The sequence below is a fragment of the Chiloscyllium plagiosum genome, chromosome 22, assembly GCF_004010195.1.
Source record: "Chiloscyllium plagiosum isolate BGI_BamShark_2017 chromosome 22, ASM401019v2, whole genome shotgun sequence".
In the NCBI taxonomy this organism is placed as follows: Eukaryota; Metazoa; Chordata; class Chondrichthyes; order Orectolobiformes; family Hemiscylliidae; genus Chiloscyllium; species Chiloscyllium plagiosum.
The window spans coordinates 43,020,633-43,036,665 of record NC_057731.1 but is presented as its reverse complement, the minus strand read 5'-3'; the positions used below and the strand labels follow the sequence as shown (position 1 = coordinate 43,036,665).

The 16,033-nt window shown below is 39.4% G+C and overlaps 1 protein-coding gene across 3 annotated transcripts in view; it reads left to right on the top strand.

The window, feature by feature from the left end:
- The window catches only part of slka (STE20-like kinase a), a 109,019-nt gene that overhangs the window by 79,733 nt on the left and 13,253 nt on the right, over positions 1–16,033 (top strand). For 2 of the 3 annotated variants that reach the window (XM_043712880.1, XM_043712878.1), the window contains 4 exons: positions 10,808–10,937; positions 11,030–11,154; positions 11,517–11,705; positions 15,060–15,185. In XM_043712880.1, the coding sequence (XP_043568815.1) occupies positions 10,808–10,937; positions 11,030–11,154; positions 11,517–11,705; positions 15,060–15,185 (570 nt within the window). Of the gene's footprint in view, positions 1–6,004; positions 6,077–10,807; positions 10,938–11,029; positions 11,155–11,516; positions 11,706–15,059; positions 15,186–16,033 lie in introns of all 3 variants that reach the window. The other variant, XM_043712879.1, reaches the window with a different exon arrangement.

The window sequence follows — 16,033 nt, the reverse complement described above, 5'->3', positions numbered from 1 at the left end:
TTATGAAAAATGTAATCACTGGTGAGAGTGAAGGAAAGTGAGGTAGATGAGAGATTTTTTTTTTGCAAAAGGAATATCATACAGTTAAACCTACAACTATAAAGGAATTCAGAAGCTACATAAACTCTTCTGCTGGAGAGGAACCCAGCTTTTCCTCTAGAAAGGGCATTGAAAGCCAAAACTTTATTAAATGGGATAAGTGGAGAGTACAAACCATTCTGTGGTACAAAGCGCACTCCGAATGTCACTTGCCCCATCAAAGCCACAACTAGAATATGACAATAACAATATAGACACTTGCAGAGTTCTAATCTATTATGCTGCTTTCGTAACAAAATAGGAAATCTTGGCAGTTATTTGTTTCCTATGCTGAGAGAACCCGAGCCAATTCAGTATCTGATCAGCAGGTAGCAAAACAAATGGCTGACTTGCCTTTCCAAGCTATCATCTTGTGTGGGAAAAAGTTAGGTGAATTAACTCCTCAGTCGTTGGTAAGAATTTGGAGTCCATTATTAAGGATGAGATTGTAGAGCACATGAAAGTGCATTGTAAAATAGGGCTGAGTCAGCATGGCTTTGTCAAGAAGAGATTATGCCTGACAAATCTGTTGGAATTCTTCGAGGAGGTAAAGAGCAAGTTGGACAAAGGAGAGTCAGTGTACATTTTCTATTTAGATTTCCAGAAGGCTTTTGATAAGGTGCCACACAAGAGGCTACTACATCAGATAAGAACACATGGAGTTAGGGCAAGGTACTGGCACGGATAGAGGACTGGCTGACTGGCAGAAGGCAGAGAGTGGTCTTTTTCAGGATGACAGCTGGTGATGAGTGGAGTTCCACAGGGGTCAGTTTTGGGACCACAAATTATTCACAATCTGGACAAAGGAATTGAGGGCCTTGTTGCTAAGTCTGCAGATGACACAAAGATAGGTGGAAGACAGGTAGTATTGAGGAAGCAGGGAGGCTGCAGAAGGCCTTCGACAGGCTAGGACAGTGGGGAGAAAAGTTGCAGATGTAATGTGTGAAAGTGAGAGTTTATGCATTTTGCTGGAAGATTGACAAAGTCTTTTCTCTGAGGTGGGAGAGTCAAGAATTAGAGGGCATAGGTTTAGGGTGAGCGGGGGAAGATATAAAAGGGACCTAAGGGGCAACTTTTTTACGCAGAGGGTGGTGCGTGTATGGAATGAGCTGCCAGAGGAAGTGGTGGAGGCTGGTACAATTACAACATTTAAAAGGCATCTGGATGGGTATATGAGTAGGAAGGATTTAGAGGGATATGGGCCAAGTGCTGACAAATGGGACGAGATTAAATTGGGATATCTGGTTGGCATGGACGAGTTGGACCGAATGGTCTGTTTCCATGCTGTACGTTTCTATGACTCTGATTTCTGAAACAATTTTGTAAGAGTCATTATCCATGGACAGTTAATTTAATACAATGTAACGACTTGGCTGGTGTGAACATTATAGCATTGTCTACAGTTATGGAAAGTCTGATGTTAAAGAGACAGAACAACTACAGGAACATGTTTCAGGTATTTTTCAGGTGACCTGAAGAATGGCTAAACAAAGTCCATCACCAAAAGTAAAAGTAATACTACAAGCAGATGTTAGAGTTTCTACTGCTGTTTTTTGTTGATGGTGGTAATTCAAAGGAAGTGCTTGGTATGCCACCTTTAATTGAGGCTCAGAAACAGATCTAGATTTTAACAAGTTAATACACTTCACAGTAAAGTTGAAGCTGAAGGAGTTCTGATGTGTTACTGTTTTTAAGAATTGAGTTCTAATGAGGAAGTGGAGACATCCTCATTGATGTGTAGATAAGAAATGGGTGTTTGCTCATCAGGGAGGCAGATAGTCATGTGGTATTATCACTAGCCTGTTAACCCAGAGACTTTCTGGGACCCAGGTTTGAATCTCATTGTGGCAGATGGTGGAATTTGAATTCAGTAAAAATCTGGAATTTGGATTCATGGTCATCATTAGACTCCTATGCTGAGAAAAACCCATCTGGTTCACTGATGTCCTTTAGAGAAGGAAAGTGCCATCCTTACTTGGTTTGGCCTACGTGTGACTCCAGACCCACAGCAATGTGGTTGACTCTTAATTAGGAATGGGAAATAAATGTGGCCAAGCCAGTGATGCCCTCATCCCATGAATGAGTAAAGAAGAAAAATAGTGGTACTGCCCAGATACTGAGTGCTTTGTGTGAAATTCCTTTGGTAGGGCATGTAGGAATACAGAAAACTCATGCATTGACAAACAGGCATTTTACTTTGCCAGATCTTAAAAAGGATATATTACATTTCTGTAGAATATTCTATGCATGTTGAGTAGTGGAAAAACCTCTATGTAATCAAATATCAGTTTTCTGAAGAACGACTTAAAAAATCTTGATAGACTGTGGATGACCATTATTGAAAAACAAAGTGGGACATTAGTATATCTTTTATAGTTATAGGTATAACAACCCGCTTTGTTCTTTGAGGACAATTACAACCAGAGTACTGTGAAAAAATTAAGTCATTTTATGTACTTGTTATGGACTTCAATGGAAATACATTCGGACAAAAGTTCCAACCTTGTTTACTTAGACAATATTTTGATATATCTGGGGAAGAGCATGTTAAACAATTAGAAGGCTTATTTTAGCACTGTTATATGGCTTAGTAATAAATCTTGCCAGAATTTAGGTTAATGTAACTGGAACACAAAGTAGAGCAAGTGTTACCAAGAACAGCCAAAATGAAGGTTCTGATAGAACTTCTTATTCCCAAAGCTAAACAGTGAAACCCTCTGGGGATGTGTGGTTTTTATGGGGAATTTATACTTACCTTCAGCACTGTAGTACTACCTTAAAAGATTTGTTGCAAAAACAGCAAAGGTAGTGTAGTCAAAAGAGTGCCCAATAACTCTTGAGAAGCTGAAGGCAAGCCTAACAAATAAAACCAGTACAGATTGCCACTAATTTCATTAAACCTTTTAAAATGACAATTGATTTTGATTTGATATTTAATTTTGATTTGTTCATTATTGTTACATGTACCAAGATACAATGAAAGATGTTGTTTTGCGTGCTATCCAGGCAAATCATACCTTACAAAATACGTTAGTGTAATGGAACAGTGTGCGGAATATAGTGTTACGGCTACAGAGAAAGTGCAGAGAAAGATAAACTCAGTAAATGACAAGAGAGTTCAAAAGTCTGATAACGAGGTTACCTTGTTCTTGAATCTGTTGGTACATGTTTTCAAATGTTTGTGTCTTCCCATTGGAAGAGGGTGGTAGAGAGTATAACCAGAGTGGGAGGGGTCTTTGATTATGTTGGTTGCTTTCCTGAGGTAGCAGGAAGGAGAGACCAAGTCAATGGATAGAAGGCTGAATTGCATGATGGGCTGGTCTGTGTTCACACCTCTGTAATTTCTTGTGGTTTTGGGCAAAGCAGTTGCCATACCAAGCATCCGGATAGATGCTATCCATAGTGCATCTATAAAAATCAGTAATTTATTGTAGACATGCCAAATTTATTTAGCTTTGAGACGTTGATGTACTTGTCTGTAGTGTCAACGCAGATGAACCAGGACAGATTTTTGGTGATATTTATTCCTTGGAACTTGAAGCTCTCCACCTCAGCTAATTGATACAGACAGGGCACTTCCTCCACACCACTTCCTGAAGTCATTGACCAGCTCCTTCATTTTGCTAATGCTAAGGGAGAGATTGTTGTTTTTACACCATGCCACTAAGTTGTTTATCTTTTTCATTTACTCTGACTTGTATTTAAGATCTGACCCACTACGGTGATGTCATCAGCAAACTTGTAAGTTAAGTTAGAGCAGAATTTGGCCACACTGTCATGAGTGTATAAGGAGTATAGTAGGGGTCTGAGAATGCACTCTTGTGGGGCACCAGTGTTGAGAATTATTGTGGAAGAGGTGTTGTTGCCTATCCTTACTGATTGTAATGTGTGGATCAGAAAGTCGAGGATTCAGTTGCATAGGGACGAGCAGAGTCTTGGATTCCAGAGTTTAGAGATGTGTTTGGTTAGAATTATGATGTTGAAGGTGTAGTTAAAGTCAATAACTAGGAGTCTGATGTAGGCATCCCTGTTATCCAGATGTTTTAGGCGTGAGCACAGGGCCAGGGAGATTTCTTATGACAATGCATTGTGGTAGATCAAAGCAGTCTGGGAGGCTAGAGCTGAGTGTTGATTATTGTCATTGCTAACTTCTCAGGACATTGAGTATAAAAGTTGGCAAGTCATGTTGCAACTGTATGAAATTATAGTTAATCCACATCAGCAGCATTGTGTGCAGTTCTGGTTGTTTATAGGAAGAATGTGGAGATTTAGGAGACAATGCAAAAGAGATTGATCAGGATGTTGCCTGAATTAGAGTGTTGTAACAATAAGGGTAGGTTGGACCATCTTGGACTGTTTTCACAAGAGCATCAGAAGATGAGGGGTGACATTTTAGCAGTACATAAAATTTATGAGAGGTATCAATGGTGTGGATAGTTGTGTTTTTCCCAGGTTAGAAATGTTAAACATTAGGGGGCCTAGGTTTAAGTTGTGGTGGGGAAAGTTTAAAGCAGATGTGTGAGGTAAGCTTTTTTTTATAGAGGGTGGTAGATGCTGGGAACATGCTGCTAGGGGAGGTGGTGGAAGCAGCTATAATAAGCGTTTAATATGCATTTAGGTAGACATGAAAAGGTGGGAATAGAGGAATACAGACCATACACACGCAGATAGTATTAATTTAGAATGGAGCCATGGTTGGCATAGACATGTTGGGCCGATGGGTCTGTTTCTATCTGTATTATTTCATCTTCATTATGTGAAGAAGTACTCTACAATGAAAAAGGACACTGCGATACTGGCTATTAAGTATTTGAAGTTTATAACTTTCACTGCCACAAAGAAACACTAACGTGCACTGACCATGACTCCGTAATTTTTGTTGAAAAATTTATAACTGAGATTATTTTATTGATTTTTTTAAAATTCAACTTTATAATATCAGAATTGTTCACATCATTGTAAAGAATAATGCAGATGCATTATGACGAATGCAAGCATATTGGAATAGGTTGAAATTTTGAGAAAATAGGTGTCAAGAAATTGTAGAAATCCTGTATAAAGACTGAGGGTGAATGAATTTATCTTGTCACAGAACAGTATTAACCACTTCGAAACTAAATTGATCAAATTTTGCACTTATGATAACTTGTGAAATTAGTGAGGCTTGATTTCCAGCATTTGATTCCCATCGGGATTGTGACAATGTTCAGTTAGGTGATCGTAGAAGACATATGGTGCTCAATTGTTTTATCATGTTCCTGGTTTTAATAGTAACAGAGTTGGAGCCTGGGATCACTTAATGAGACCCCAAGAGCCTTTTGCAAACTTGAGCTGGTTAATTCCTGAGTTACGATAATATGGAGAGGATCATGGATTTAGTTATCAACTGCTAATATCATCAAATATAATCACTAGGCTTCAATTACAGTTTTGATCTCTTTGTCGTCTTTATTTGCCATTGGATTATACACCTTTCGTTCTTTCAAGATTTAATGGATGACAGTCACATTAGCTGACTGTCTGCCAAATAAGTTTCATTGTACAAAACCTGCCTGGCACACTGTGTCCCTCATGCTGCACTCTCTCAGTAACCAAATCCTGCTGGAAGCTGTCTAACCTTTGCTCTGTGACTGCAAGATACTTTCTTTCCTTCCATCTGTACAACTGGAAATGCACAGCAGCTTCATCAGTTTCTGAAGAGAGAAAAGCCAGGTTAAGGAATTGTTGAGACCCTTTGCCTAAGCTTTAGTCTGCCTTCTTTGGTATTCTTTTTGCCTTCCCCTCTGTAATAATGCTGTGCTTGCTGCTCAGTGTTTCTTTCCACCTGCACCCAGCAGTTTGATTGCGATGGATGGTCTGGTTGTGATTTTTGCTGCTGCCTTGTCTATTCGCTGATGTGCGAAGTCGACTGTATTCTGATCCACAGGGTGTCGCCCAGGTTATGATTCAATCTTTTCAGTTATCTTCGTGTACCTTGTTCAACGCACAGCTTCAGGATGTAAGTCCTCCACCCTTTTGTCTGATTCTTGAGTTTGTCATGTTTTATCTGTCTGTCTGTGTGCAGTGGACCATTTAGCATGTTTTGGGTTTTAGTATTTGATCAATCCAAGTACTGGTGTTTGTCATCAGTTGAACCTGATTCTTTGTTTTAGAAACTCAAGTCTAAATCATGAAAAGAGGGAGCACTCCGGCATACCTCTGGGTAGGAAAGAGCAGACAATGTTATTATGCTCTTGGAATTTGGTTTGTGATTTGGATCAACCTCAGTTTAACTCATATTGAGTATAACAACAGCCTAAACTGACAATAATTCAGTACAAATGAATATGAAACTTATAACACTTTTACAACAATGTTGTGTTTCTATTGTAGAATTAGAATTTTATAATTGTAAGAGTTAAAAACTTAAAGTAAGAGAACAGGTTACATGAACTTGGATTGTATTACCTTGAGTTTAGAATATAGAAGGATGATCCAATCGGATATTTGGAAATGTTTAATTTCAGAGCAAATATTTACTTGGAAAGCAGTAAGAACCACAAAACATTATACAAACAAATGCTATTCCAGTGAAAAGGATTCTGTCTGGAATTGGTACACAGGAGCACCCATGATACAGGTCTCCTGAAGCAGTGTGGTGTTTTGTGAAGGCTGCTTCTTAATTGAATAGATGCAGAGAAACTGTTAACTTCGGTTTTAAATAGGAGACCCCTTATTTTTCAAACTGTATTCTCTTGTTTCAGACTGCTGCTCCAGGAGAAATGTGCTTTCAGCATCTACCCTGTGAAGCACTGCAGAATCTTCTTTTTTCTTAATAAAATCAATTCTTATTCTTCTAAACTCCAATAAGAAGGGAACCAACCTGTTCAATTTTTACTCAAAGGTCAATCCCTTCTTTCCAGGAATCACCCTCCTGAACTTTCTGTGAACTGTTTCCAAAGCAAGTACAGTGATGTTTGATACAATGTTGATTAATGCTGGATATTCTTTGACAGCATTGGGTTCTTAACGGCTCCCAAGTTAGGTCAATCTTATTAGCCCAATCCAACTGACAATCCCCAGCCTCAGCCTAACTCTGGTCTGACTTGACTTTCTTGGACCTCTACCCTCAGCTGTGACTTTCCCCTCAACTTGCTTCTCTCATGGCTCTTTCTCTGTTCCTGCATAGGATCATCTATCTGGTTCAGCTATAACTATGTTCCAATTTCTGGACCCAGACAAACATGTTATAATGGACTTACACTGTATATCTCTCCTTGAATAAGGAGACCAAAACTGTACACAGTATTCTCTGTTCTGCTCTGGTTTTGCTAATGTTCTATTAAGCAAGACTTTCCTAACTTTAATTTCCACTATCTTTGCAATAAAGGCCAACATTCCATTTCCCTTCCTAACTACTTGTTGTACACACTTTAGTTTTGTGTTTCATGTACAAGACATCCAGATCTCTCTGTAATGCAACAGTCTGACTCAATTTAAGCAATGTTCTGTCTCTGTTCTGCCTACCAATTGGAATCCCTCGTGCTTTGCCACATTTCACTCCACTCTCACCTATCTTCCAACCATTCACTATATCCCTCTGCAGTCTGTGACATCTCTTAACTTGTTTCCTATCTACCTTGCTATCAGCAAATTTGATAATAATACAATCTGTCCTTTCATGCAATTTATTAACAGAAATTGCAAATACTTAATGGCACAGTGATCACTCTTGCACTTCACAAGTTACAATTTGTTAACCCAAAACTTAACTTGAATCTCTGTATCATGTTAGTTATCCAGTCCTTTATCCATGCTAGATATCACCCTCAAATCCATGATTTAATGTGAAACATTACAAATGTTTTTTGGAAATCCAAGTAAACTCAATCGGCCAGTTTCTCTTTATCAACTCCATTGTTGCACTCAATTGTCTTTTCCAACAATATGCAGATGGGATAGTCATTCAATATTTATTTCACTTTATAGGTCAACTACTTATTGTTCTCTTTAAAATTTAGCACACATCACAGCACTTGATTAAGAGGATTATAAATGGTGCCCATTATTCCTAGAAAAGGAGCAATGTGGCAATTTTAGTAATGATTATGCATGAATTCAGTATCTGGTGGGATAGATATTTGCAGCTATTATTGCATGCAGTGTCTTCAAGACTTTAGTGATTAGGTGATTTATGGAGAATATAAAAATGAAGTCAAGATGCTGCTTAAATCAAGAAATGTGTGGATTCTTCTGGTTATGTAAAGATTGATTAACACCACAAAGCATTGCAGAGATTCCTATTCCTTTTGATTTCTGGGGAGCAGCAAGAACTATAAGCAATTGTATAAACAAATGCTATCCCAGAAAGAATGGATTCTGCCTAGAATTGGGATAAAGGAGCACCCATGATGCAGGCCTCCTAAAGCAAAATAATGTTTTGTAAAGGATGCGCTTCCAATTGTGCATGGATTGATTTGGACTTCCCTCAGTTGGTTATCAGTCATGAAGACCACTTCCTCCTGCAGTTTATGTTCTCTGGAGCTGCAGATGTCTGGCAATCAGTGTAATATCGCCCTTTTTATATCAAGGTCTGAACAGTTAGCTGTTGGGCTGCAGCAGAAGGCAAGGTCATCACCACCTTCTCAAGGGCAACCAGGGACGAGCAATAAATGTTGGCCAGCCAACGATGCCCGTATCCCATAGATGAATATATAAAAACAAAATGTTGGCTCAGCCTCATCAAATGCACCTCCCCTCACAAATCCTTCCCAACCCTCTTTGTGGCTCTGTAATTCATTTCGGTGCCTGATGACCCTGAAGCCTTCCCTGCAGCTTGATTATCTTGCGACTAATCTCTCTGGGCCTGATAACTGTGAATCTCTGTAGAACTGCCCCCCTACAAATCTTTGTTCTGATTCTGTTGCTATGCACCCCCACCAATGTGCTGACCTTGTAGTACACACTCCCAACTTGTTGAACACGTGCCCTTGACTTGTATACCTTGCACCATCCAATCTGTGGACCCTGCTCACCAACCTGTTGGTTCAGCCTTCGCCCGCAACGTCTTGACCCCATGCCATCTCGACCTTTTGAAGCTGCATGCCCCAATCTGCTGACCCTGCTCTCCCAGTTTAACCTGCTGACCCTGTGGGGCATCATGATCTGGTGCCCCTGTAACCTGCTGAATCTGAGGTCCGCCACCCTCGACTTGACCATATGTACTCCCTAGATTTGCTGATCCAGCATCTCCCCCTATGCACAACTTGCTAACCCAGCATCCCCTCCCTCTGCACCTTGTGTTCCTGTCGTTTACTTTTAGCAATGTGTAAGTTTAAATTCTTCAGTTTTTGGTCTGTTGTACACAGATTTTCTTTTATGTTGTAACATAAGGCTATGGTTTGTGCATCAGTTTGATTTGATGTTACATGCAGCTGTATGACTTACAACTCTGTATTCACAGTTACTAAATCTTACAGTAATTCAGCAAGGATTTAATTAGCTATAGTTGTGATATACAACATAACACTTTAATATCTCTCGCCTTTATTATAGTTGCTGAAAGTATAGTTGAAACCCAATTGATGGTTCATTGCCAAGTAGAAATTGGCATTATTATAGAGATGAATGGAGAGTTTAACAATGTTTTGAGTGATTAACTGTCTTTGGTTAAATTAGACTTGCACTTCAGACTCTGCCACATTGCATTTACTTTAGTAGTAGTACAAGCAACTATGCCCAATCACATTTACCAGGCCCCATTCCCATGGAAAGGGATTTCCTTCCATTGCTCATGTTTGCATGGTGTCACAGTGTCGAACTTTAATTGTTCACAAAGATCCAGTTATGTGTCTTGTCTCACCCCTGTGTGAGCATTGTCGTTGTGTGCGTGAAGGCAGGAAATCCTATCTTTTGTCTCTTGTGCCTGTGTTAGGAGCCACAGTGTGAACAGGGGGAATTTTATCACTTGATTTTTCAGGAAACCACAGCAGTAGATTTTTGTGTGTCTATTACTGAAGTCATGAAAACCACGAACTACAACAATTTTATATAGTTTTCTAACATTGGATCTGGAAGAAGTAAGTTTTGCTCAAAAGATATCATGGGGCTAAATACATCAGAGAAACTGAGTAGTCGTTTCACGCAAAACAAATTATCACAATATTGAAGGATAATGGGATAAATTAGATTTTTTGCCTTGAGGTCAGTACACTAAAGCTCAGCAACATCATTAGTATGTAGTGGGTAAACTGCAAGTTTATAAGCTTACCAAATAGTGGAAATATAGGTAATATGAAAGATGCACTATATAGAAAAGACCATTCAACCCATTGTGCAGTCAAAAGCATGCCAGCCTGTTGAAGACCATTTTCCAGCTCTTCAACTTGCAGGCTGTGGACTTCAAGTGCTCATCCGAGTATTTTTTAAATATGATGAGGATTTCTGTCTTTTAGCTGCCTTCCAGGCAGTGAGTTCCAGACCCCATCATTTCTGAATAAAAATGCTTTTAATTCTTTAATTTTTCTATCAGTTTTTTTAAACCACTGCCTTTTGGGATTGGCCTGTCGACCATTCATTTTCCATTTAATTAGGATAGAATTAATTAACCTGTTAAGTAACTCTACCCGTGGTTAATAACCGATAAACTACCATCTGTTTTTAGCATATTGTGCCTGTGTATTCCATATGGCTAGTTTGTGGCTTGTATTATCAATCATTCTCTGTGCATCTCACAATGGTCCCTCATTAGGAACAGGAGTTTCTCCAGAAGCAGCAGCAGGAGTTGGATGGAGCACTGAAGAAAATTATTCATCAGCACAAACTGGAGCTTGCTACCATTGAACGCGAGTGTCTCAACAACAAACAGCAGCTGATGAGAGGTGAGACCTAACACTGGGAGGACAAGTGTGCAACAGATTTGTGTGATGTGATAGAGGGACAACAACACTATTTTTGCCTCTTTTTATTTTAGCCAGAGAGGCAGCAATTTGGGAACTGGAGGAGCGGCATCTACAAGAAAAACATCAACTTCTCAAGCAGCAGTTGAAAGATCAATACTTCATGCAGAGGCACCAACTTTTAAAAAGGCATGAGAAGGTCAGCATGTAGTCTGCTATTCACAGCATTTATATGACTGTCTACAACTATAACTTGTCAGTAGAGTGAGCCAAATGTAAAAATGTTGGGGTCTGAGGAGTTATTGGAAAGTGTTAATTGTCCAAGTAGGTCTCCTATACTGCAGGAACACAAACCACCTCCTTTTGTTGCCCTCTCCATTCTTTCTATGTTCTTGTTGTTCTCCCTTTAGTGCAATCTCCTGCCTCTGTGTTTATGATTTGTAAAGCTGTCCTTTATTTGCCCTACAATGTTAGATCAAAGCATTTCAAATAAGGAGTGAATATTTGTGCATGTGTTGACTTGACTTGTTGGCCAATAGCCTGTATTTTCTTCATTAATAGGAAATGGAACAGATGCAGAGATACAACCAGCGACTTATCGAGGATCTGAAGAATCGACAAACTCAGGAGAGAGCCAGGTTGCCCAAAATCCAGCGCAGTGAAGCCAAGACCCGCATGGCCATGTTCAAAAAGAGTCTGCGAATTGGCTCCTCGAGCTCACCAGAGCAAGACCGGGAGAAAATTAAACAGGTAAGGGCAGCTGCTCCATAATGTCTGTTCCCTGCCTCTTTGACCATAGTTCTTAATAAACATTGGCCCAGGACAAATAATGACGGAAGATTGTAGGAATCAAGGACTGAGAGCATATTTACGCCCTGAGTTCTGGAATATACTCTCCAACTCTGCTCCTCTCACTTTTTTGAATTTTACGAAATTGCTTAAACTTGTGGTCAGCTGACCTAATATCTCCTCACGTGACTGTCATATTTTGTTTTTATCTGATGCACTTGAGAGGCTTATTACATTAAAGATGCAAGTTGTTGTTGTTAAAGTTGGCAAATTGGCTTCCATTTTTTCTACATCACAACATTCAGAAGTATGTCATTACAGCAAAGCAGTTGGGATGTTGTAAGCCCGTCAAATGTACAATAGATAATAGAGCAGAAGGGAGATACAAAGTAGGTCAGAATTACAATGTGGGGTAGAGGAGAGGTGGCTGAGGGCATGAGGTCAAAGATTCACAGGTGACCAGAGGACTTTTCGCTTAATGCATTTGGTAAGAATGTGTTAGAGCAAAACTAACGTGATATGGATCACATTTTGGATGCAGAAATGGAGGGACCAGGATGTCCATGTGCACAGATCATTGAAGGTAGTAGGGTAGGTGAAAAATAAGATTAATAAAGCATATGGTGTTTTCGGTCTAATAAATAGAGGCATAGAGTACAAGAACAAGGAGCTGATGTTGAGGTTATATAAGACACTTGTTAGATGTCAGCTTGACTATTGTGCAGTTGTAGGTTTTACATTACAGGAACAATGCAAATTCATTGGAGAGATTTACAAGAATGGTTCCATGAATGAGACACTTCAGTTATGAGGATAGATTAAAGAAGTGGGACTGTTTTCCTTGGAGAGAAGAATGGTAAGAGGAGATTTTCAAAATTATGAGCAAGATGGATCAAATAGGTAGGGAGAGCTGTACCCACTTGTAACAGAAAAAAAGACGATAGAGCGATTTAAAGTGATGTACAAGCAAACAAGCTTGATGTGAGAAGTCATAGTTAGAGTATTAAATACGCTGCCTGGAAATGTGGTAGAGGCAGGTTCTATTAAGCCATTCAGTGACAGCGTTGGATGATTTTTTTGGATAGAAATTATATGGGGAAAAGACAGGAGATTGGCATTCGGTAATCGAACCATTGCAGATGATGGGCTGAAGGGCATCTTCTTTTGCTATAACAATTCTGTGAAAATGAATTTGCAGAGCATAGGATCTTTATAGCTGAATATGCAGATACAAGGGTTGGTTAAGGTAAAGGAGAATTCATGAGAGAAAAAATCAGAGGGAGTGTGTGCTCAGGAAATGGGAGGGATGCCAGGCATCAAGAGATTTCAAAGATAATGTGAGGTTCAGTTTTGAAGTGATTGAAAAACAAGAATGAGAATTTTAAATTTGAGCTGTTGGAGACCTTTATTTTGAACTCTTTTTTGGAATGTGGGCATCAGCGGTAAGGCATTTGTTGCCTATTCCTAATAGGCCTTGAACTGATTAGCCCGGTAGACCATGCTTGACTAATCTTCTGGAATTTTTTGAGGATGTAACTCTGAAGATGGACAAGGGAGATCCAGTAGATGTAGTGTACCTGGACTTTCAGAAAGCTTTTGATAAAGTCCCACATAGGAGGTTAGTGAGCAAAATTAGGGCACATGATATTGGGGGCAAAGTACTAACTTGCATTGAAAGTTGGTTGGCTGATAGGAAACAAAAGAGTAGTGATAAACGGCTCCATTTCGGAATGGCAGGCAGTGACCAGTGGGGTACCGCAGGGATCAGTACTGGGACCGCAGCTTTTTACAATATATGTTAATGATATAGAAGATGGTACTTGTAATAACATTAGCAAATTTGCTGATGATACTAAGCTGGGTGGCAGGGTGAAATGTGATGAGGATGTTAGGAGATTACAGGGTGACCTGGACAAGTTAGGTGAGTGGTCAGATGCTTGGCAGATGCAGTTTAATGTAGATAACTGTATGGTTATCCACTTTGGTGGCAAGAACAGGAAGGCAGATTACGACCTAAGTGGAATCAATTTAGGGAAAGGGGCAGTACAGAGAGACTTGTACACCAGTCAATGAAGGTAAGCATGCAGGTACAGCAGGTAGTGAAGAAGGCTAAAAGCATGCTGGCCTTCATAACAAGAGGGATTGAGTATAGAAGCAAAGAGGTTCTTCTGCAGCTGTACAGGGCCCTCGTGAGACCACACCTGGAGTACTGCGTGCAGTCTCTGGAGGCAGGAAACATGTTTCCGCTGATGGGTGAGTGTCGAACCAGAGGACACAGCTTAAAAATACGGGGTAGATCATTTAGGACAGAGATGAGGAGAAACGTTTTCACCCAGAGAGTGGTGGCTGTGTGGATTGCTCTGCCCCAGAGGGCAGTGGAGGCCCAGTCTCTGGATTCATTTAAGAAAGAGTTGGATAGAGCTCTCAAGGATTGTGGAATCAAGGGTTATGGAGATAAGGCAGGAACAGGATACTGATTAAGGATGATCAGCCATGATCATATTGAATGGCGGTGCAGGCTCGAAGGGCAGAATGGCCTAATCCTGCACCTATTGTCTATTTCAGAAGGTAGTCCCACGTTGCTGGAGTCTTATGTAAGCTATACTCCCTAAAGGAGATTTTACAACAATGAATTCATGTTCACAATTATGGAGACTATTTTCAATTGCAAATTTATTAATAGAATTTGCATATCTCCAGAGCATTAGTTTGACCATTTCAATTACTAATCTTGTGACATTACCATTGTGCCACTGCCTCCTCTGGAAAACAACAGATTAGGGAATGCATATATTTTTCTCTTTATTGTACTTTTGATCTGTTGCTGTGTGTGTAACTATGTGTCATTAATCTGAAATCTACTTAATGGATTTTAAACATTTAATAAATTGTTACATTGCTGTTAGAAAACAAGTTAAATTATTGGTGAAAGCCAAGAGCTATTTTTCTGTCTATTCTACTGACTAATTTTACATCTTTATAAATTCACTTTAGTGTAGAACATAGTCTATTGCTATTGTGTTGTTCTGCCTATCGAATGATAAAGAGATCATGCTGAGTTATCTCTACATTTTTCTGGTATGTAACTTAAATTTTAAGTATTAAACTGCAGGATGGTATCCACTTATTCCATACATGAGCTATACAAGTTTCAGTTAGAGGGAAAATAACTAGCTCATGGAATCTAACTTACTGTGAACATAGAGAGTTAGGAGAAGTTTGAATTGTAATTGTTCTGACTAACTCACTGAACAAATCAAGTTACCTGATCAGTTACTAGCTAGCAATTATTCTCACTGTGCTTTATCTGGACAGTTTGCTAGCCAGGAGGAGAAGAGACAGAAAAATGAAAGGCTACAGCAGCACCAGAAACATGAAAATCAGATGAGAGACCTTCAGCTCCAGTGTGACGCCAATATTCGGGAATTGCAGCAGCTACAGGTAAAATTACATATAGCACACGTGTCATAATTAATCCAAGAGACACTGCCAACCAGTGTTCCTTCCAGTTTTTCTGGGGACTGTGCAGAACTCAGAAGTTCATTAAGCATAATTTATATTGCAATTTATTTTGCAGTTTGTTTATTAATAATTAAAAATATTCATTTATATTATTTTATGGTTGCAGATATTCTACCTGCTAAAATAAACAAAATTGTTTGGTCAACTCTGCAGTCTGGGGACCATTTTAATGGTGGCACTGTGTACACTGCATATATTAAGTGGTCATGAATTTATTTACTGTTTTGTGCACCTGACCTTATTTGCTGCCCAATGGTGGTATATCCATAATTCTATTCGTTTTAAAATAGTGATGGAAAAGGATAGACCAGATCTAAAAGTTGAAGTTCTAAATTGGAGAAAGGTCAATTTTGATGGTATTAGGCAAGAACTTTCGAAAGCTGATTGGGGGCAGATGTTCGTAGGTAAAGGGATGGCTGGAAAATGGGAAGCCTTCAGAAATTAGATACCAAGAATCCAGAGAAAGTATATTCCTGTCAGCGTGAAAGCGAAGGCTGGTAGGTATAGGGAATGCTGGATGACTAAAGAAATTGAGGGTTCAGTTAAGAAAAAGAAGGAAGCATATGTCAGGTATAGACAGGACAGATCGAGTGAATCCTTAGACGAGTATAAAGGAAGTAGGAGTATACTTAAGGGGGAAATCAGGAGGGCAAAACAGGGACATGAGATAGCTTTGGCAAATAGAATTAAGGAGAATCCAAAGGGTTTTTACAAATATATTAAGGACAAAAGGGTAACTAGGGAGAGAATAGGGCTCCTCAAAGATC